The sequence below is a fragment of the Rhopalosiphum padi genome, chromosome 1 (assembly GCF_020882245.1).
Source record: "Rhopalosiphum padi isolate XX-2018 chromosome 1, ASM2088224v1, whole genome shotgun sequence".
NCBI lineage: Eukaryota > Metazoa > Arthropoda > Insecta > Hemiptera > Aphididae > Rhopalosiphum > Rhopalosiphum padi.
The window spans coordinates 33,490,206-33,513,833 of record NC_083597.1 but is presented as its reverse complement, the minus strand read 5'-3'; the positions used below and the strand labels follow the sequence as shown (position 1 = coordinate 33,513,833).

Sequence of the window (23,628 nt, the reverse complement as noted above, 5' to 3'; positions counted from 1 at the left end):
TAATATGATTTAATAAATATTTTATTTTAATTGGGAGTATATTTTTAAATATTTATGCAATGTATAGCGATTATTGATTGAACCATTTTGCATTATGAATTAAATATTTAATAGACAATATTTAATATTTAATTAAATATATGAAAGAGAGTATTTAATAAATATCATTATTTGGTATTTAATAAATGTTAAGGCAGATGTTTATTAAATGTTACTATATTATTAATTATCAATCAAATATATATAATACTGCTGCAGAACCACCCCATTTAATTAGAAACAAAAATTAACACTTTTTTGTATAAGTTTGATTCATTATATATGATGGATAATTATATTAATGTGTAATGTAAATAAAATAATTATTTTTAAGTTGACTTTAATGTTGAACGGAGCTTGGGCAAGCACATACGTCTTAACGACTTCTTCCATTTCATTTTGGGTTGCATTATTAAACTTTAATTGTTTTTTTACAGCATCTGATAAACAATTTTAATTACACTACATTAAAATTATGCACAGAAATAATAATATATAAGCATATAGTATTATTTTATATAAAATTATAATCTTTCCAAAGATAATAGGACAAATCATTTGGTCAGAAAATTTGGTTTTTCCTTTTTTGCCAGAGTATGAAAACAATTTTAAAAGTTTATCCATTATTCTTTTAATCATTGCTTTAACGTGTTTTCCTCCAATATATGTTAATCGATTAATCTAAAATACGAAAAAAACATTAGAATATAATATATATATATACTACTAAATATTATTCATCTTATACACAACAAATTAAATAATCAATATGCTTAGAAAATTAATATACCATATATTATGTTAATTAGTTTGACAGTCAATCTATAGCGATAAAAATATACTAACTGTGGATGATTCATTTTTTAAACTTTGGTTAATGAATAAAAATATAATTTGTATAATATTATACGTAGATTTTTACATAGTAAATATTAGATTTAAAAAATATCAATCTTACACGTCATTACCAATATTTAGGTTATTATACACTTACATACTTTTCACAGCTAGTATATATAATGACCTCAGAAATTAACATATTATCATATATAATATATTATGTTTTTCAGTAGCATATAAATTCTAAACAATTTTACCACATTATTACAAAATAATTCATCTTCAGAATATTTCTGATTGAATGCATTTAAATCTGATATAGTGTTCATATCACTATATAGCCAGGTATATAATCTTTTTAAGTATGTATTGTTTTCATTATTATTATTTTGTAAGATTATATTACTGAGATTTTGAGTTTCTACATTTTCCATGCGTTGGCTTAATTCCATTTGGTTGCTTACAGTTCTTCACAGTTCGTGTTTAACGAATGATAATCTATATAGAACTTCTTTTTGAAATTCTGTATCTGAAAGAAAAATATATTATTTTCAAAATTTAAATTATTTATAATAAATCTTATTTATACATTTCATTATGTAAGAATAATAAATCTCTTATTTTTATTAAAATTTAACTATAAATAAATTCTTAAATAATAATAAATATTTATATATATTACTTAATAAAAAATAATATAATAGACTAACCAGGGTTTATTAGTGACGTGCTTAAGTCCAATTTTCGTTTCACAATATGTGTATTTGGTGTAATCAACTGTTAAGCAGAGCTTTGTTTATATAGAAAAATAAATATTATTAACTTATACTATGTAATGATATGGTTATCGATAAAAGAATTAAACATATAGAATCTATATATTATCCAATACACACTAGAGGTTCTAAACTATTGGTTGGTTCACACAATCCATAAAGAGAAGTATTCAGCCTACGCCGCTCAGAAAAGATATAAAATAAAAAAATACTTATATATTTATAACTGTATTGAATTATATTTAATTATTGAAATTATTATTTACATTTTATATATTAGAAAATAATTTATGTGTATTTAGTGTATTTATATTAAAGTTTAAAATTATAATCAAATGCACAAATGGTCTAAAAATATATAAGAACATATTTTTAGTTAGTGCGTCACAGTTTGGAAACTGCTTAAATAAATAAATATTGCAATTTTATTCTAAATACTTATTATATACAACAAAAAATAATATGTTGATAAATGTATATGAGTAATATTGAATAAATTAAATTCTTTTACATCTCTTCCCATACTTATAACTTATATTATAAGTCATATATTTATAACATAAATAAAATAGTAACAATAAAGATTGGATAAATTATGAATTTTAAACCAAAAATAAATATTATTTTATCATGTTCATTAAATATTGAATTTTAAAATTTATTAAATTTTTAATTGTTTTTAAAAATTAAATATTTGTAAGTTAATATTTATTTATAACTATAAAATATTTTGTTTATGACCTAAAAAATAAAATATGTTACCAATAATTTATTAACTTTGAAATTTAAATATTTTAAATTCAATTCAAATTCAATATTTATAAAATTGTTTTGATTGACAAATGCTGTGTGGGAATTTACACAAAAGATATAGATGGACTTAATGTAAAATCTATTTTATTATTTATTTCTTAATGAAGCTAATACAATTGAACCATACTACCATATTGAATAAGTTCATTAGAAGTTTTAGTCAGTAAAATAATCTCAATAATTATATAAAGGGATATCCTTTAATCAAATACGTGAGTACAGAGTACCAACACAAAATAATAATATAAATTATTTTATAATATAACGAGTTAAGTGAATATAAACTTTTTGCAAACTATAATTTATTTTTACACACAAATATAATTTTTAAAATTAAATAAACTGTCTGTATTTTAAATTATAATATTTTATTTTAATTTTTGTATGTTTTATATTATACTCTACCTAACAAAATACTAAAAATATGTCACAGGCATGTGTAAAACCCGTTTTTCAAAAATATAAATAATATTTTTGTGGAAAATGCCAGATTTAGTAGTTGTTCTTTGAATTTTCCTTTCTAACCAAGGTTTAAAGATACCTAGCAACTATTTTTTTAACTTAGAAAAATAAAAACATCAACAGCTGTATGTGACTCTGATTGCTTCATTCACGTTAAGGTGATTTTCAATTAGATTTTTTAATAGTATATTTAACGGTCATAGTAGTAGTGTTACTACTTACTACATAGGTATTAAGTCATTGAAATGGTCAATACAATTATTTTATATTTCACGTAAAAGATAACATTATCGTGTCCTACGACCCACAGGTTATAGTCTCTATTGTTCTGTGCGATTATTAAGGCAAATTCAAAATCTGTCCTCTAAAATACAATGTCTCTGTATTTTATTTTATAAAACTAATAACGCGTGTATCTATTACTATACCTTTTACAGTGTATAATATACATCTCCGCTGTAATTAATGTAACACAAGTATGTATATGAGTCACGTGACAACATGTTTTGTACTCACTTGTAAGGATTGTTTTGACAATATACAGAGTATATATAACAGATAATATAATGACGTATATACATTGTACATCTAACATTAATCATCTTAATGTATTCGGCTTCTATTATCGAATGACTGTCGATATTACGCGTACCTACTTCGAACATCTACCTATATACATTTAATTTGGTTATTATGTGTACAACGAATGTAAACGCAGTAGGCCCCGTAATGATCGCTTATAAGTGACTACGCGTACGTGTCTCGCGTAAATATTTCACCTCGACTTGTATCGATGCGGTTTTGGCGAATTTTCGCTGTCCCGCTCGCTGGGATTGACATCATCACGTTCACATAAACATTAATCAACAGAAGCTGCAGAATAGTGAAATTTTGCCCCATTCCCCCCATACCTATATATTTTATAATACACATAATATATATATATATATACATATATGTATATTATGTATATTATGTATACGCATGTATGTGTATATTAACGCGCGGCGTGTATAATGTTAGCATTATTGTGCACGAGCGATAAATTAACTAAATATTGTCAGTGTCCATTACGCTGTACACTATGGATATCGTCGTTTATACATAATAAACACGGGTCGGTCATTTATCACATTAATACACTGTGACGCATCATCAAACGATTAATTAGTACCACTAGGGCATTATGGTATGAAAAAAAAAATGATAATAAAATACAAATTGTGGGGATAAAAAAAAATAACTACGGTCCTGATGAATCTTGAACAAGGCACGAGCAAAAATCCATGAAAGGGTTCTTCATTAAACCTTGGTAAACCTGCAAAAAAAAAAATATATATATATATATAAAATAATACAATATATTATATGTATACACATTATATTATATACAAACAAAATTAAAGGTGCTATTCGGCCATGTGTACAATGGCAAGCCCGTCCATAAATTTAGAACCGAGAGATGAATATATTTTAAAAAAAAAAAGGTTTTGATGTATAATTAATTTCAAGTTTTTCGATATAAAGCATTTTTTGTTTTTAGAATATAACCGACATTTGCATTCTAAAATAAATAAATCGTTAATCAATCTATTAAAATATATATTTTTAATTAAAATCCGTTTTCCATACATGTTAGATGTAGAGTTTGTGTCCAATAAATTAATTGTATTGATTTTCGTTATGTTTTTTTTAAATATTTGTTATCTTTATCGTTTTAGAAATAACTAATATTACACAACACGGTTGGATATAAAAATATCAATATAGTTGTACCAGTTAGGTATACCACAGAAATAGATTACATTTTGATCATTCAATTCAATCGATGTTCAACACGATATTAACAATAAAGTTATAATTATATGTTGCATATCTGCTGAAAGACAGTTAGGTACATAAAGATAAATATTTTGAGACCTGTTGTCTAAATTCCGTTTTGGAGACACGAAATCGTGTTTAATAAAATACAAAATAAATATGGTCACGCGAAATCATATTATAATAATTTATAATGCACTAATAATAGCTATTGCGTTAAATGTTAATATTACATATTATTATATATATAGGTACTTATTATAAAACTATATGATTATTATGCTAGCGCAGTCGACGTAGTATGTATAGCGTGTATAATACTCTTGTAGCGCGTTCATTACCCTCTTAGCGTTTAATTTGAAATATTCACAAGTCGCTTAGGTACATAACGCTATGACACGTGACGAACAACACGTCAAATGAAAAAGGACAACTACGCGCGTGTGTAGCTTCACGCCTGCAGAGCATAGTCAACGCCGATCGATGTGATGACATTAATATTATTGATAATTCGCAAATACCACCCACCCCCCTCCCAAACACCATAACTCGTGACTTGCGTTTAATCACTTTAAGGGGAAATCAATCACGTTTTGATTTTGAATATTTGTGTGACGTAATTGCGAACGAACAACAAAATATCGTGTTCCGATCGAGGAACTGCTCGTCGCGGGCAATGGCGACGAAAACTCGCCAATTTTTTCTCACATTTCAAACGATTTCTCAATAAGAATTATAACGTAGCAGGGTACCTAATGTTCACTTAGGTTTAAGCGTTATTCGGTGCGACGACTACGGGAGTATAAAAATTATAGACCGGTTTAGCCACTCTGGCCGTCTATGTCCCGGGGACTGGAGTCATTGGGGTACTCACCCCCGTTTTTTCACGAAGCGGTCGCCTGGCACAAGACATAGCCATTCGCGCCGCCACCGGTCGGGGTCTGTCGTGACGACGGAGAAAACCACACTGCAGGTGAACGGTTTACCGCGCGCGGTCGAAGACGATGATAATAATATTATAATATACTATAACTACGAGTACACCTACGTCGTACGATTCACGACGTGTCATCATCGTTATTGTATTTTTACGAGAGCGCCGGCACGTTATTGTCAGCGACAGCCTCGACCGCTCTGCGCGATAATAACAATATGTTTATAACGAAACGCATTTGCGTGCGTGTACGAGGGGGTGGCCCGCAAACCGCCCGGTTTCGAGATCGGCTCGGGCCCGACGACGGGCGCTCCAACCCTTTTCGCGACAAAAGCTTATTGTCACACGCCAGCGCGATTTTATTCCTCGCCGCATACGACTTAATGTTATATTATTATTATTGTTGTTGTGTGTATACGCGCACACGCTGCAACTATATACACTGGAAAACTTTTCGGACTATTGTTGATTTTCGGGCGTGCCATTATATTATTGCTCCGGAGAACAAATAACAACGCCGAACGCCCCCCTCCCCCGTCACCACTCTCCGACACCCCGGAAAACCGTTAATCGGGATTTCAGCGGGCCCGGCGCAAGGATTTTGGGGGGAAAAAAACAAACATATTATTATTATTGTCATTAAACGTACCCCGTCGCCGCCGACGACGAGCGCAAACACTCTGCAGGAGCTCCCCGTGAATTATAATTATACATAATATAATATACTCCGCGCGACGACGACGACAATAATGATTTCCGAACAAACAATTGGCGACGTTTTACGTGTACGCGCGCGTATATAATGTTATATTATTATACATTGTGTGCAATGCGGGCGCGCCTCGCTCGCGTTCGAACTGTTCAAAGTAGATGACAATATATTGCTCTACTTCTTTTAACACATTATCGCATTATCCCGAAAATTGCTCTCAAAGTTTTTGAAAACGTCAATAATTTTATTGTTGTCGGTGGTTTTTTCTTTTTACATGATGCTATTAAACCATTAGGAAATGAGATTTTTGAAAAAAAAATATACGATTCTAACTATTTTCAACCACGAGTAAGGTAAAGTATGTAGTTATTGCCTTATTGGCACAGATTTAATTATTGGTATAGTAAAATAGCTTATTGATAAAATATCTAAATTTAAATTTTTTAAATATTTTTTTAATTTACAAATGTATTTTGATGTCGAGATCTTTTGCAGGATATTTTTCTGAGTACTGCGATTTTTATATTAAAAACGTAGGTATATTAACATTCAATACAATTTTAACCTAAAAAATTATAGCAATAATAAACATTTAAAAAAAAAAACTATATTTACTAACTATTGTTTAAATTCAAAGTGTAATAAAAAATATTTTCGAAAATGTCAAAAATGTTCAAAACAATTCATTATTATTGTATGTATATCATTGTATAATATAGAGATAAAGCTACTGGTGACGGTTGCCGCCGATTCTATATAATACACTTCGGTTAACCGAATTTAATTTACTCGCTGAATATACAGTCTTGTTTTCCGTGTAATGTAAACGCGACAACGTCAGGAAAACAGGCCCGCCATGAACTCCGCAGTATAGTATTATTATGCGGAGGCGTGAAGCGCTTCGGCCGTAACGCGAAACGAATATTTTAATAACAAAAATGTATCGCGCACTGCGGCAGCACACTTGCGTGTAATGATTTTAAAACTAAATTTTTTCCCGACAAAACATATTATTATATTACAGAAGTAACGACAGAGTCAGTGGTATACTAATAAGGGATGTCGGAGGAGGGGTATACCTTGACATTTTTTTTTTTTGGAAATGCCTTTTTTCGCTCAGTTTCAGTTTCGAGAATTAAAACCTCCCCTCGCCAAGCCAAAAAAAAATTAGGTTAAGATTAACATAATATTAAATTATGATGTTCTGTGATGTCAGTCGACCATGATTTGTTATATTTAAATAACTCTTCATATTATAATTCTGAGTATTATAAATTAAACAAACTAGTTTATTTCATTTATAACCAAAAAAAAAAATTGTCTTGATGAAATTGAAGAATCTCGTATTCGAAGAAAACTAATGTAATATTTAAAATTTCATAATTACGGAAATAAAAAAAATATTTCAACTATATATTGTACATACAAATTGAAATCGAATTCTACATTAAATTGCAACAATCCTTCAAAATCACAACTCGGTGTGTCAAAAACCTACACCAATATTGACAAAAACTGAGTTTAAATAGTATAAACTAACATTAAAGCGAGTTATATACACATACACAAGGTAACAATATAAATGGGTATCACAAATATTTGTTCCCCTCCTAAAGGAGCTAAAATATTTTATAGTCTTTATTAATCTCTCGTTTAACTACAAGTTATCGACAAGTTAAAAATGACTGATCAAAATTCAATCGTTTCCATCCACTCTGGCATACTTTGGAATAAAAAAAAAAGACAACACTTAAAAGTCAGATACATAGATGACTCATTACTATATAATATCATTATAGTATATAATAAGCATATACATATATGTATAGAGTAGGTAATAATCGATTGTATAAGTCAATGGTAGTTTTCTCTGATCGCGCCGCGAACCTCACGTCATCTGTTTGCTACTCTGATCAAATTGTATGAGTGTATTACCTAACAAATAGATTGTAGACATACAAACAATTTAATAATAAAATAAATATATATATATTAAACACTGTACGCGTACGTCGATAATAGTGCTCGGGACGCAGTCATCGTTTTACTCGGTTAAATTAAAGTAATATTATTACCTATCACGTCTCCCGAATCACTATGGTATCAAATATATGTATATTGTATAGTTATTAGTTACCTGAGTAAGTATTATAATAGGTTGCCAGCTGCAAAAATCGACAGCTAAAGCATCCCTTTATTAAGCGTCGCGAGCGCTCGCACACACACACACACACACACGTACCCGCCGCAGTAATATACGCATACAATAATAATAATAATAATATGTGCATGCGTGTACGTAATTTAATATCGTATTAGATATCGCCGTGCGTAGGTAATATTTTTCTCCTTAACGATCCTTTCTTCGGGCTCCTCCTGCGCATTATACTGCACATTCACACTCTGGTCGGCGGCGGCAGCGGAGACGACGCGACCGGCAGATGTTCCGGGCCGATATACGTCTAATAATAATAATATTATGTAGTCTGCCGCTGGGCGGTGCAGTTCGGTTCATAATCATTTTATTATTTATGTGAAAACTATACATCCTCCTCCTCGTCAACCTCCTCTTCCTTTTGTCCGAGACCACAATAATACAAATATTTATGCTGTATTTTATCCACCCTCTTCCCGATGTCTAATAATATGTATAATAATAGCGCTACACAAAACATACCCAAATGTATGTATATAGTAACTAACTATAGACGAGAGACGTTCGATTGTATATTTTGTATCTGTGTTTTTTTTGCGCTTTTTTCGGTACCGAGTTCACGAAATTCGAAGGCAATGAAAACACCAATGAATACCATGTTATTTGAATATAATGTTATTTTTATAACGAATCATTTTTTCGGGAGAAAAACTACATACTTCACGATTTTATTAAAATAATATCGCGTCTGAAATTTGGTTAGGTTTTTAATACGTCTTGTCCACGATGTTTGAATTTTAAATTATATTCAATATTTTCGACGTCCGCTTTTAGACTCACCACGCTAGTAACCGCGCTGCGATAATTTATTGAATTTATTGACAAAATAAATTAAACACAATTTAATCCGATCGATCGTTACAATGTTCATATAAATAGGTAATTATTATTAAAATGGTATAATTGACATGATATGGATCATAGCCCATCGTGGATGTATTTCATATTTTTAGTTATTATTCGATTATTCAATTATTTGGTAATTAATTAATCAATTCCCAATGTGGTATGTATTTATTTCCGAGAGTTTGAATTCAAAAATTGTATACGATTATTATAATACATAATATTTTAAAATAATCTATCAATTTATAAAATACAAATACATGTTTGCCAAATGTTGTGTAACGTTAATAAATTGCCACTTATAATTACGGTGCATATGGTACACTGATAGTAAATATGTTTTTGAGGTGTATCAATACAAAACCTTAACGTAAACCGTTTCAGTTATGAATATAATTATTAGGTAGACTATATTATTGTTATTTTAGGACAGTATGCTTGCATTTAATACTATGTGTATCAACTATCAGCATTAACAGATCCGTCCTAAAATAACAACTGTTCTTCTAATAATTGCATTCATAATAGCCCATCTCTCTGTACCCAACACAAATTAGTCATATACATACGTATACATATATTTAATATATTCGTGTTTTAGTTTTCAGTTTTCAACACGAATTCTTACGTATTAATTATAAACGTTTATTAATTAAATAAAAACGAGTTAAACAAGCATTTAATACAAATGTGAACCTATTCATATATTATCATAAACTCATTTACACTGTATTTAATGAGTAAACATTTATAGAAAACCAACTACAACAACCTTTCCGAAGCATGTTGAAAATAATAAATAAATGTGATATGTGGGAGAATTCAAAGTTTTAATTAGTTTATTTGTTTGTAAATTTGTATTTATTATAAGCATTTATCCAAAAAATATGTATATTATGCTAAGTTGATGGAAACTTCACAAAAAAATAAACACAACTTACTGTAAAATATAAAATAAGATTATCTATTTAGATATTTTAATATTATGTTTCATTGCTTTCTTAGACATCTGAGAATTTTCTTCGTTATTTTTATTATTATTGATACTGCTTGGTAAATATTTTATCGTTTAAATTTAAATATTTTTTTTTCTTTACATTAATTTATGTGCTAGTTCATATTATAATCTTTTGTTTTGAACCTAATAAGCATAGTACCTAAATACAAATTATACATAGCATAATCTGCCACCTGCTATACCTATAGCTACCCTCACTTATAAGATTCAAACAGATTTTATCGTTTTCAACATTAAATATCTACAGTAGTACTACAAATTATAACCTCATTAACGCTTGATAATTAAAAAAAAATAAAATAAAAATAGAAACGCTGTATATATTATGAATAAACTTACTATCATTAAATAGGTAGTTTAAAAATATTTCACATCATTAAACATTCAGTTCTCAACGATTTGCACGTATCATTCGTATTTATGTTAAAAGTATTTAAATCAGATACATGCATTTTTTTTTTTAGACAATAACTCAAGATATATTTGGAGATTTAGCCTATACACTCGTGTCTCTAAAACTGGTCCCAATAAAATGCATACATATACCTACCAGACGAATTATATGACATTATGACTACAAGGTAATTATGGAAATAAAATGTAATTTAAAATACCAAATCATACATCGACATCAGTTATAATGTTATAATCGTACAACGCATATCACAGTATTTGTTCCACTCGTAGGCAAACGAATCTTTCCACGGCCGTCGCGTGTAAGACTCTCGGATACAACCGCAGACGCATTATAACAATATTGAGCACCAATTCTCGATGCAGTGCGTTGGCTGCACTCGCCGGCGATACGTTCAAATACGAATCGACCACGTCATTCGTATAGGCCCGGGGCGGCGTACGCGGTTCTCGACAAATTCACCCAAAGCCTTTGACGTGGATAAATCGATGTAGCGGGAGAAAAAAAAATAGTTTAAAGGCTGAAAGGGGAAACGGTTTACACCGTATATAACGATGTGTATATATATATATATATATATATGTATAATAGGTGCAGTCGGTGGAGGCGGCAGCGGCGGCGGCGTTGGCGTTTTGGTATAGTATATATAATATACGGAGTATAGATTTATATAATATATTATATATAAATACAATATAATAATATATTATATACATATCCGCGCGGATATTACAGGACGGGCGCGCACAAAATATTATTTTATGATAATATGTTAATTAATGGAACGGCTGTGCAGATGTTGCGGCGAGCGAAGATTGATGGGTTATATATAATATTATGATTTTGATGTGCCCGGCCCGAAAACAGCCGGTCGATCGGAACGCGCGCACCGTATTCGTTTGACAGGCTTTTTGACTAATAACTTTCTGCATATTATCCCCGGCATTATATTATTATTATTATTATTATTACGGATATTCTCGCGTATATGCGTGCGCGTGTGCGTATTCCCCCGTGTACCTATAAATATTATCATACACACTGTGTGTATATATACCTACCTAATAACGTATAATTATCCGTATACCACCCAAACCAGGTAATCGTAAATTAGTCGCCGATCGGCGCGATGGACGGGTGCGGGGGTGTTCGATGCGTGGGCGGGCGGTGTGAGAGGTGTCCTTAACGCCTTTTTAACACACGCCGACCGTTTAATGACCACCACGCCGAGCGGACGACTGGACGGAAATCACCACAGTCATCGTGTATTTTGTAATTTTTTTTTTTTTTTTCCACTGGGCCCGATGGGAACCGCTGCAATCTGTAATAATAAAAATAATAATAACAGCTATTGCCATTGCTGTTGTTGTTGTTGTTGTCGTCGTCGTCGTTGTACGAGTATACCAGCATCACATTGTTTGCGTAAAAGCGCGCAGTGCTTCGACCCGTCCCTCGTCGATTCACGACGAGAGTCCGACGATCGAATCCGCACACGCTGACAGTCGCGTCGGCGATGACGATAATAATAATATAACGTTGCGCACATAATATAACGCATATATGTATAGGCGCCGGCCGTTTGTTTCGCCAATAATTTAACGACCGATGGAGACATAGAGTTTATATTCGATACGAGTCGGGTACGATGATTGTTGTAATATGGCCATGTGCGGCGGAACCTGAAGTGATGTACTTGACCGCATCTACTAACGTGCGCGTTCTATTCGCAATTATTATTCTCGTGTAATATTATTATGGGGGCGACTATATAGCAGAATACGATTTCCGAACATGAAGATTGTAAGGTCTCCGTGAGATTTTTTTTTTTTTCCGGAAACTAACACCGCTAAACTGCCACTCACTCGCAGAGGTATAGTTATTATTTCCTATTTTAAGCCCCTTATATATACCGTGTATAATTAACGCCGTGAAAACACTATCCATTCGTATGATTCATAGTGGTTTTATGAGTGAGCTAATTTGAGAAATAAAAAATAAATATATTTTTCATCTACTTACATTTTTACATCGTTACGAGCCGCAACATTTGTTTTTATTCAAATACTCATTTTTTTTAAAAATTTAAATGTGTTTTTTTTGAAACATTAGATAAACCATAAGTCCATAACGTTATATATGTTATAGGTTATAGCCTTAAAATATTCATACTTCTCTTTAATTATACGCGTGAAATAATCAGAAAATTACAAAACAAAAATTCAATACCGTCAATTAAATATTTAAATACTATAATACATTATAACTCAAAAATAAATATTCTCTTGTCGATATTGATAAATTTTAACAGTCCATACAGGAAATGAAAATGAATTAAACAAAAAAAAAAATTAAATTAAAAACATAATTAGTGTACGTACATTTTAAAAACTTTGTACTTCATGTACATATATATATATATATATTATATAATACATTTTAACTTCAAATGCATACTATTTTCCATTACATATAAATTATAATTACCTCCTAATGCACAATATCATCAAACAAATATTCAGTCTTAACATGCGAAGTTAAAAATAATATATTAATACATTTATATATATCGTCATTATTTTAAGATATAATATTTTGTCAGCTTTTTTGGTCATGAATTCATGATGATAACTAATACGAACTAGCGATCATTATAAATTAGTTTGGTCCCATCCAACGCGTTAATTAGACCTTTTTTCTAATGAAATTAGTTATCAGCTATATGTATATTATAAAAGATAACTTTAGCCGTTAATAATTCAATACATTATAATGGTTAAAAAACCTGAAAATTAACTGAGAGTTGAGCGTATGCTGTAAAAACACATTCAATTCTGAAATAACAAGAGACACATTAAGACTTGGTTAATCATAATAGATATTGAAATAATTTTGACAGATGCATAAATTATAGAACACGTATCGTATTTTATATATATATTTTTTTTTTATCAAAGAAAAAATTTCCTAGACAAATTATTATTCTCTGATAACCAATCGGCAACCAATATATATTTTACACTCTTTTTAATCATTTTTCCGTTCAATATTAAGTAATAAATTATAAATATTGAGGAAAATTTAAAAATATTATTATGTCTCCATCCAAACGATTGATTTAGTATGTATAGTTTGCGTTAATATTATTGTGTACGTTTTTGAACATTTCAATTTAATAATGAAATTGCAGTTATTCTACGTCGTTAAAAAAAAAAAAAACAAAAAAAAAATGCAATCATAAAAAAATAATGTAAACTCGTACATACATACGAAAATTTAATTCAACATTTTTGTTTTTTTCAACCGTAATTAATTTTATATTTGAAAATAACAATTAATGTCTAAATAAACTTTTTTAATTTTAATGATATACAAATAAAGTATATAAAATATATTAAAATCCATATTCTAGATCTAGATTTATCTATTAAGAATTCGTACATTATTTATATCTATATTATATAAATAGAATATCAATAATAATAGAAAGTCACCCTTTTATTGTATATAATATATATAGGTATATATTTAAATTATTATGTTTTATTATCGTATAATTTCAAACATTAATAGTGAATACAATTTACTTTACAAAAGTGTATTATACATTTTGTTCAATAATGCAGCATAGTGTCCCTTGAGGCTTTATTTAAAATAAGGTAATGTAAATTCTATTACCTCCTCATTTTAAATTAGTAAATCTTCTTGAGACAGAATATATCATCCAATAAACTTGTTATGTTTAATATACATACAATTTACTTAGATGAAACCATTTTATGTAATAATATTCTATGATTAAAACTATTAAAATGGGCAAATATTTATTTTAAGTACAACTAGGGAATTCTCAAAATGTTATTTACAATAAAATATTTCATAAAATTACAGTATAGCATTTTCGAAACCAGAGATTTTAAAAATAATTTTACAACTTTAATATAGTGTATCATTGGTAGTTACCTACTAATATTTGATAATAAGTGATTTAATTCTACGCATAAATTGTGTTCATATTATAAGGTACACCTTTGGTGTTTTACTAAAGTCTTGTTTGTATACCACACCTTAAATTATTACTTTAGAAAATACATAAGCCTCTCTATTAAGGTTCAAGGTTACTTTATATAATCCATTTAACTTGTCATTCCATTGCTAATTTTTTAATTGCTACAAAATCACATGACATTCATTTGAAGCTCGATGCGTGTTACTTAAGATCCAAATTGTATTACTTATTCATTTAACATAGCTTTACAAATCGGATAATTGTTTAATACTTAAAGCTTTTTATAAATTAAACAATTTAACTAGGTATAGCATAATATATTATGTATATTAACACGTATAGTTAAACATACCAAATACATTTATTAAACAATCAAGTAAAATGAACTTACTCAAAGATAAATTTTAATTTTTAGAAATTTACGTCTCTAGGTTCTATTCTCATTAAACTTATCTGAAAATTAATGAATTCCAAATGTATTGATAAATAAATTTATAAACAAAATATAGTAATAATAGCCATACAAATAAAACTGAATTAATGATAGTTAATTATAAATTAATAATTAATACAGTAACTTAATAATGTCTAATATAAATGTCAATAATATTTAATATAAAGTAACATCATACAAACCATACCTAAACACACATAGATAATGAAAAGTAATCGCAATAAACAGACAAACTAAACCAGATGATAAAAATTAAAGAACTACTGGACGATATGTAGGCTACTTAACTGTTATCGCTTAATATGATATATTTTTATAAATAATATTATTAGTTGTATACTTTTATATTCTAACATCACCCGGAAAAAAATAAAAAATAAAATATGGTGCTATTTTGGTGTATCTCAATTTTTGTGTACCTCAGTTCGGGGACAAATCAGCATTGGTATATCTAGCTCTGTAAGCTAATTGGAAAAATAATGGTCAATTTTTACTTGATATATTTTTAAACAATGTTCAAAATACTCTATAAACTACTTTTTTGATATCTCTAAGAATAATATCCAAATTTTTGTTAAAATCGGTTGAGAATTTGTTGTCTGTAAGCTACAGACATAAATTCGTTTAATTTTGTTGTAAATTTTAATAACAAACAATATATTATTAAATATTATTTTTTTAAAAATCCCATAGCACGAATATCGAATCGGCTAATGTGTACAAATTTTGTTTTGTTTTTCTGTAACCAATGACATTCCTGTATAATATAAACAAAAAAATATTCGATTTTTACGAGAAAAAAAAACAAAATTTATGTGTGAGTTACCCCATAAAACCTATGGGAGGTTGAAAAATAAACTTAAAACACCCTCTGAGTCCTAATAAATAAAATTATATAAACTTTATTGGAATTGGTTTAGTAGTTTTTGAGATTAGCACGTTCTAACATACAAACTTTTCAGATTTATAATATTTAAGTGTATAGATATATATTATTATTATGTATTGTTTTTATCATTGTTATCAAATACGTATTGGCCGGGTATATCAAAAATCCACAATGCTACACAGCCTATTTTTTTGCATAAAATCATAAATTCATATATCTGATATAGGTAAGTCGTAAGTGGTAATACAGAAGTCAGCTGATCACCAAATTCGAATATGAAAAGCTATAGTATAGTATAATTTTTTTCATATTTGATATTTCATGTATATTAAACTAGAAAAGTAGCTAAGCGATGAGTAAACAAAACTAGCACTATCAAGGTTAATTAATTAAGCACGATTGGTTATTCAATTAGCTTTCCGTATTACTTACAAAAGATTTATTGTAGTTTATATAATACCTGTAGGTAGATTTAATTATTATTTCAATAAAACAATCAAATTTAAACTATAAATCAAAATAAGTCTAATCGTCTAATAGATTCAAAGAAAATTGGCCATACAATTTAAAATTACTTTTTTGATGTGACGTCATGAATTATTTTTTTAGATATAGGTACATAGTAGATAAGTTATAAACAGAGTAAGAAATAAATGCATTTCAATGTTTCAAATATTAGATCATAGCAATAGAAACTTGTATTACACAAAGATGTATGTAGACCAAATTACATTAAAAAAAGTTTAAGGTGAGACAAATGATGTTTACCTCGATTCGCAAATCGATTTAGACCTTTTGTGGTCTACCGTTTTCAATTAAAGTTATATCTGGCAAGTAAATTGCCATTACAAATGAAAAAAAAATCAATAAATCAACGAATTACAAACAGTTTTCAAATGATGATACAATGTTTAAACGCGTGTACGTTTCAAAGAATTTCGATAAACATTTTTTTTTTTTTTTTTTTTTAAGCCATTGTCAATGAATTGTAATGACATTATATCGTTATCTATAAGGTTCGTTGGTAATAAATATAAAAGTTAAATTCCGTGTGCACTTACAAGCCTGTAAAATGCATAACATACCACAATCGATAATAAATATGTAATACTTATAATTTCTGTCCAATAATCTACTTGTAAGGGCTGTTTAGCAGTGGAAAATTCTTCGGGTCGGTGCAGAGGAATTACCCGGTAATATTTCGTAGTGTATGCATATCAGTAATCGGCCTACGGTATTCCGATATGGCAATAATTGTATTATTATCATCGGGCACTGAATGATCACATATATCGTGTTCACCGTTCAGTAATAATCGCATTACGTTTACGTAATTTATATAGCTACTTAAGTATTATGTTATATTATTACGACGTGTATTATTTATTATTTAATAGGTAGGTACCTATATAGTATAAACTAAGTACTAATTATTGTCAGCGTCAACGGCGCGGTGACCGATTATAATAATTACATTATAAAACTAATATGACACATCTGACTGGCTATTCATTCCGCAGTAGCGATGGTCGTGGTAGTACATTTTGCCTGATCTTTACAATAACAAAAATGATTCGTACTGTACCGACAAGCGGGTAAACGCGGACAGCGTGCGATTATCGTGTGCGGCAGAAGGATAAGGAAGGAAATGAAGGATCGCCGGCAGCCCGTGGCCGTTTAAGAAATCAGCGCACGTCCACCCCAGGACCCCTTCAGTCTTCCGTCACACACACACACACACACACACACACACACACACACACACACACACACACACACACACACACACACGACGCACTCCCTGGACTTTCGGTCCGTCCATACTATGCGAAATCCTCCCCCGGGGCATTCTCGGACGTTTTTTCCCCTTATTTTCTTTTTTCGTCTATATACCCCGTTTTGCCTTCACTCCGGCGAACATTACGAAATTACCGGACCGAAGGGAAATGTTTTATATATATATATTGCGACTGCTCCTGTATACAGTATACGAGGATGTACGACCAACCACGGGACTGTCTAGTGCGTATTATGGTATGATTGTGCGGGGGTTGTGATGTCGACGAATGTGCGGTAGAGGAGGCGGTGTTTGCAGTAGCCGTACCTATATACTCTATAGTGTATACTACGACTACCTATGGTGTTGAAATAAAAACTCCGACGCGGTCATACAGGACAAAATCGTATAACGTATAAAAACGCCAATGTACACCACACCGGGGAGTAGCTCCCTCGACCCTGCCTGGTTGTTCGAAACGCGGTACGTTTCCGACGCAGTCGGAATTGCCTACTCGTATACTGTGAGATTAAAGTTAATTTTGTGTGTGTGTGTGTGTGTGTGTGTGTGTGTGTGTGTATGTATGCGGGCGGCGATCGAATGGAAGAGCAATCATCGGTCGATTTTAATTGAACTGCATGTTATTTATTTAATTAGAATGGGTACGGAACGATAGAAAAAAGAATATGAGTAACTCGCCGTAATCGACGGACTATATGGGTAGCATGTAAGTAGTGACCGCCGGGAAGTTTATTTAGTCTACACGAGTTTTTTTTTTTTATTTATGTACCCACGCAACTTCAGAACTCAATCAGACACACAAGTCACCAATCGGTGGTAATTTTTAAAGAACATCGGAAAATTACATTGGTTCGAACCTACACATTTTATTACGATTAAATTGCACTCGGGTTTGGGTATAGAATCTAATAAATATCAATCAATTTGTACGATATGGCCAATATTTGATACTGACGATTCAGTTGAACGGGAGTTATAATATTTTTTCAGAAAAATATTATTTTGTTGTTTTGACGGGTGTAGGAAACACAAATAACACGTTACGTATTTGTTTGTATGGGCTTTCGTTTGTAAAGAAGTGCCAAATTAGTGATAACTCCTTTTCCTGGAATAAACTTGGTGAGCAAAAGGGTAGTTTTTCTAAACACGACTAGATCATTTTTCAAATTTAATCGATATTATAACAATTACTGAATATGTACATTGGGAAATGTTTATTTAAAAAAAAAAGTCAGGGAAAATTATATGGACGCTAACTACCCCATTTCAATGCGTAGTGATGTGTATAAAATTGAACATGAACAATAATGCATTGTTGGTGTTATATTGCATTACTTCCTATAGTCAATAAAAATATATATGTTTTTTTATTGTTCTATGGTTTAAGTGTATATGCATCAAAAATATCTCTAAATAACTGAAAAATACAATAATGAATTATAGTACGGTTCTTTCATAATAATTATACAAAAAATAGACAAACTATTAATAATTAATAGGTATATTAATACAATATATTTTTATATTGGTTATTATAAATAGAAACTGATATGAGTTAAAAATATGAGCAAAAATTAAAGAATGAAAATACTTTGAAATTAATTATATGAAACATAAATAATAAATAAAATATTGTAAGATAAGTAGATATTATAGAATAGAGTTTTTAGTTAGTTCATTATTTAACTTATAATTCGTGTCATTTAATAATCTGCGATTTTTTTTTTGAGGAGGGGAAGAAAATCCGGTGTTTCTTTAAATTTATGATTTAAATTTAAAAAAATAGAAATTATATAATATAATAAATTTAAATTAAAATAAGAGTCAGTTACATAGCTCAAAAATATTGTAAATTAGTAGATTATACCCAAACCAGTAACGAATAAAAATATAAAATAGAAATGGACAGTAGCTGAGTTTTTACTCATGCATGATAAATTCATGACTGACCATGGTTTATTCTACGTGTTTATATAATATACGTTAACATCGATGGTTAATGGCTGAAAATGGTATACCGACTTTTTATTAGTTTTCGTCAAATTTATTTGACTGGGATAATTGTTTTGAATTTTAAATTTAATAAAAAAGATCAATTTTAGTTTTATTTAAATTTAAACGCTATATAACAAAATAATAAAATAAAAAATAATACGCATAACATCATTATAAAACATTCAGATATAATTGCATAAGGTATAACCAATGACATTCAAACTTGCATTTTAGTTTTTATAGTTTTATCTAAACCTAATTATTAGAATTTCACTTTTTTTTTACAACACCCCGTAATTGTATTAATATTACCGACGATATTCAATTTCCGGTCGATCCCATATGTTACGCGTGGAATGAAACTTTTCATAGTCCATTGACCTAAAAATGTATTTACAAAAATAAACAAAAACACTTACACGTTGCCATGAAACTAACAGCTTCCTCATTTTTTCCCAGAATCTAATATAATATATGCTTAAAGTAATCGTTTAATGTATTACGAAGCATTAAATTTCATTTTCCTGCCGTTTCAGTCGTTACATATCTTATGTGTATCCGTGTAGGAAGAACGGGACAGTTAAAAGATATAATATACTAAAGTAGGAAAAAAAAAATTATAGCCTATGCCCACACACCGTTACCCCGATGTAATAAAAATAAAAATACATTTTTTTTGAAACTCATTTCGCAGTAGTTTCACTCAACAATATTGCGCGTACGATATCTAAAAATGATTTACCATTTCAGATTCAGTACATTATTAAAACATTTCTCTATCGTTTTTTCCCCCGTACTCACATCTCATTATCTCGTGCAAAAGCTATTACAATAAATAATGTATACAATGTCTGAACGTGACGAATAACTGCGAATAAAACGAATAAAACTAGCGGTAGTTATAAGTTATAACTTATTTTAACTAGTATTTGGCGTATAAATAATGGTGAATGTTTTTTTCATTATTATGTAAATGTATTATTTTATATGATGTAACAGATATATAACTGACAAATGTAATTAACTAAACACGTGTAATAACTGTTGTCATTATTAATATTACAATTTTAATTTTAATACGTAATTAACAACAAAAACCATAGTAATTAAGAATGCATTTTTTTATTATTGGTATTGACTATAAATAAAATGTATTTCATAGATGATAAATTGCATGTGTCAGTTTTATCATTTACAACCTTTATTTATCAATAATGCACAGTCATTTTTTGTTTAATATACTCATAGCATATAACAATAATATAGTTAAAAAGTAAAAATGTGTGGTATGTTTCTTGTAAATCAAAACATAGGTACAAAATTTAAATAATATAATATTATAATACTAGTAAGGAAGCAATAATTTATAACTACGCTGTATTATTATACCTATACTTATAATTACATAATTATATTACTAGTATTAGAATGTATGGGGTTTATTATATATATATATATATATATTTTCATAGGAAGTATTGTTCATAAAACATTTCTTATGCATAAACTAAGTTCTACATTATATTATGAATCATAATAAACACATTTAAAATAAAGTTAAATACTTATATGATTATCGGGGAATTTTAATATTTTTTAATAACTTTATTTTAAGTTTTATTCATACTTAGGAGAGTGGGGGGCTGATTTAGTATTTTATTTTATATAATATTAGACATCATATTGGTGTATTTAATATTTTATTTTTTGTATCTATAAACGTTTTCTTCCGTTAATATATGTTATATTAAATTATTAACTAGAATTTATTCAAGGTGATAGCCGTAGGTTAGGTTAGCATTTAATTAGTTTTATCATACACTGAAGAAATCTTATAATTTCTAAAGATATTCGTTTTATCAATTTTTTAAATAAGATTGGTTAAGATACGATTTTACAAAATTTTAATATTTGAACAATATAGGTCATAATACAAAATATATTAAATTAATTTTTTTCAAAGTAAATACTTCACTTAAGGTATGTATTATTTTATTTAATAAAAAAAAATATATAAGGGTTTCAATTATTTACCAAAATAATGTATAATTTGAAAAACTTCTAAGCTTATTAAAATTAGTTAGCAAAGTAAAGTAGAGAATAATTCAATTAAACAGTATCAAAGTCTAATAAAAGCTTAAACGAATTTTCCAGTGGATAAACTGAAAATACTTACAAAATTATTTGAAACTAAAGATTTTTGTAAGGATAATGTTTTACTGTTTAGTAAACAGTAAGTACCTATATTAATCAATTTGTAAAGCAATCGGTAATAGCAGTTTTCAATAAATATAATTGTAATTTAAAGTCTATCATTATTTGAAAGGTTTCATTGACTAAGGATTGAGTAAATAGTAATAAATTGAAAAACTGATTAAATTGTCAAGATAAGGAAGTCCGCTTGATATAAATTAAAACAGCTATAGTGACAAAGAATCTTACCTTATCATTTATCTTAGATAAATTGACAAATAACCTACGCATTTTTATTTTGAGAAGTAAATTATTATTAAAATGGTTAATTTTAATGGAATATTTTAATAATAATTTTCTTTTATCAAATAAGATTAACTAGATATAGATAAGACAGTGTTTAATTTTTATAAATTTTAAATTAATATACAATTTTTTTTTTTTTTTTTAAAGCATAAATATTTATTAATATTAAAATTAATAAATAACGTTATAATAATACAAGATTAAATATAAATAGACTTTCTCAAACAAAATGTCAACACCAGCTATTTCTATGGTCTCTAGGGATATATTATTATGAACTATTTATCAAATAGAAAATAAAAATCATTGAAACTGTTAAAAAAAAATTCCTTATGAACGTAAAAATGTAATTATTAAGAAAATAAAACATCTTTCTCATACTGAAAAAAAATCAATAAAACTATATTGAAACACTAGGTGTACGCTATATTATATACTGTTTAAAATAGTCAATCCACTAAAAAAATAGTTTGGTTTCATCAAAATCAATGACATGGTTCATTATGATCTCTCTAATTTTTCGACTGAACACTTAGTTGTAGTAAATAATATCTACTGGACAGTATGTCCAAGTATTCAAAAACATCGGCATCATATTAAACACAGATTTGTCACACCCTGGTTTGGGTGAAGGTGAAAAAAAAATGTTTACAGTTTGGTCATTATTTCAGACCGTATCTCGGGGCTGTGTCTTTTATTTAACAAGGTTCCCACACTTTTTTGACATGCTTATTTTCTCAGCACCCATATAACAACATGCAAGCTTTTCTTGTTTCCTATTTCGTGCGCCATCATAAAATATAAAAGGAAAAGGAATAATAGAAGAGTGAAATAGTCGTTTTAGTGTGACAACACGTTTCTATAGGACTATTCGACCATAAACTGCATCGTCGCAACGCTGATAACTTACCGGTAACTAATATCTACACAGTATACCTACCTATGCGACTATGGCTATACGTACACATCAAATACAATAAAAGATTTAAATGTTTTCTCCCTAAAATTATACAATAAACGTCACTCAAACTCACGTATTATTTAGTCTAGAGAAAATTATAAATGTTATATTTTCAACTTGTAGACTACCATTTGA

The 23,628-nt window shown here is 28.9% G+C and overlaps 1 protein-coding gene across 1 annotated transcript; it reads right to left on the bottom strand.

The window, feature by feature from the left end:
- Positions 1-372: 372 nt before the first annotated feature.
- On the bottom strand, positions 373-1,400 carry LOC132919890 (uncharacterized; the record flags this gene model as incomplete). Its single annotated transcript, XM_060981807.1, has 3 exons — positions 1,137-1,400; positions 577-720; positions 373-480 (listed from the first exon to the last, which is right to left on the bottom strand). Coding segments are annotated over exons 1-3 (447 nt in total), but the record flags the coding sequence as incomplete, so codon positions are not given.
- Between the last annotated feature and the right edge of the window lie 22,228 nt (positions 1,401-23,628).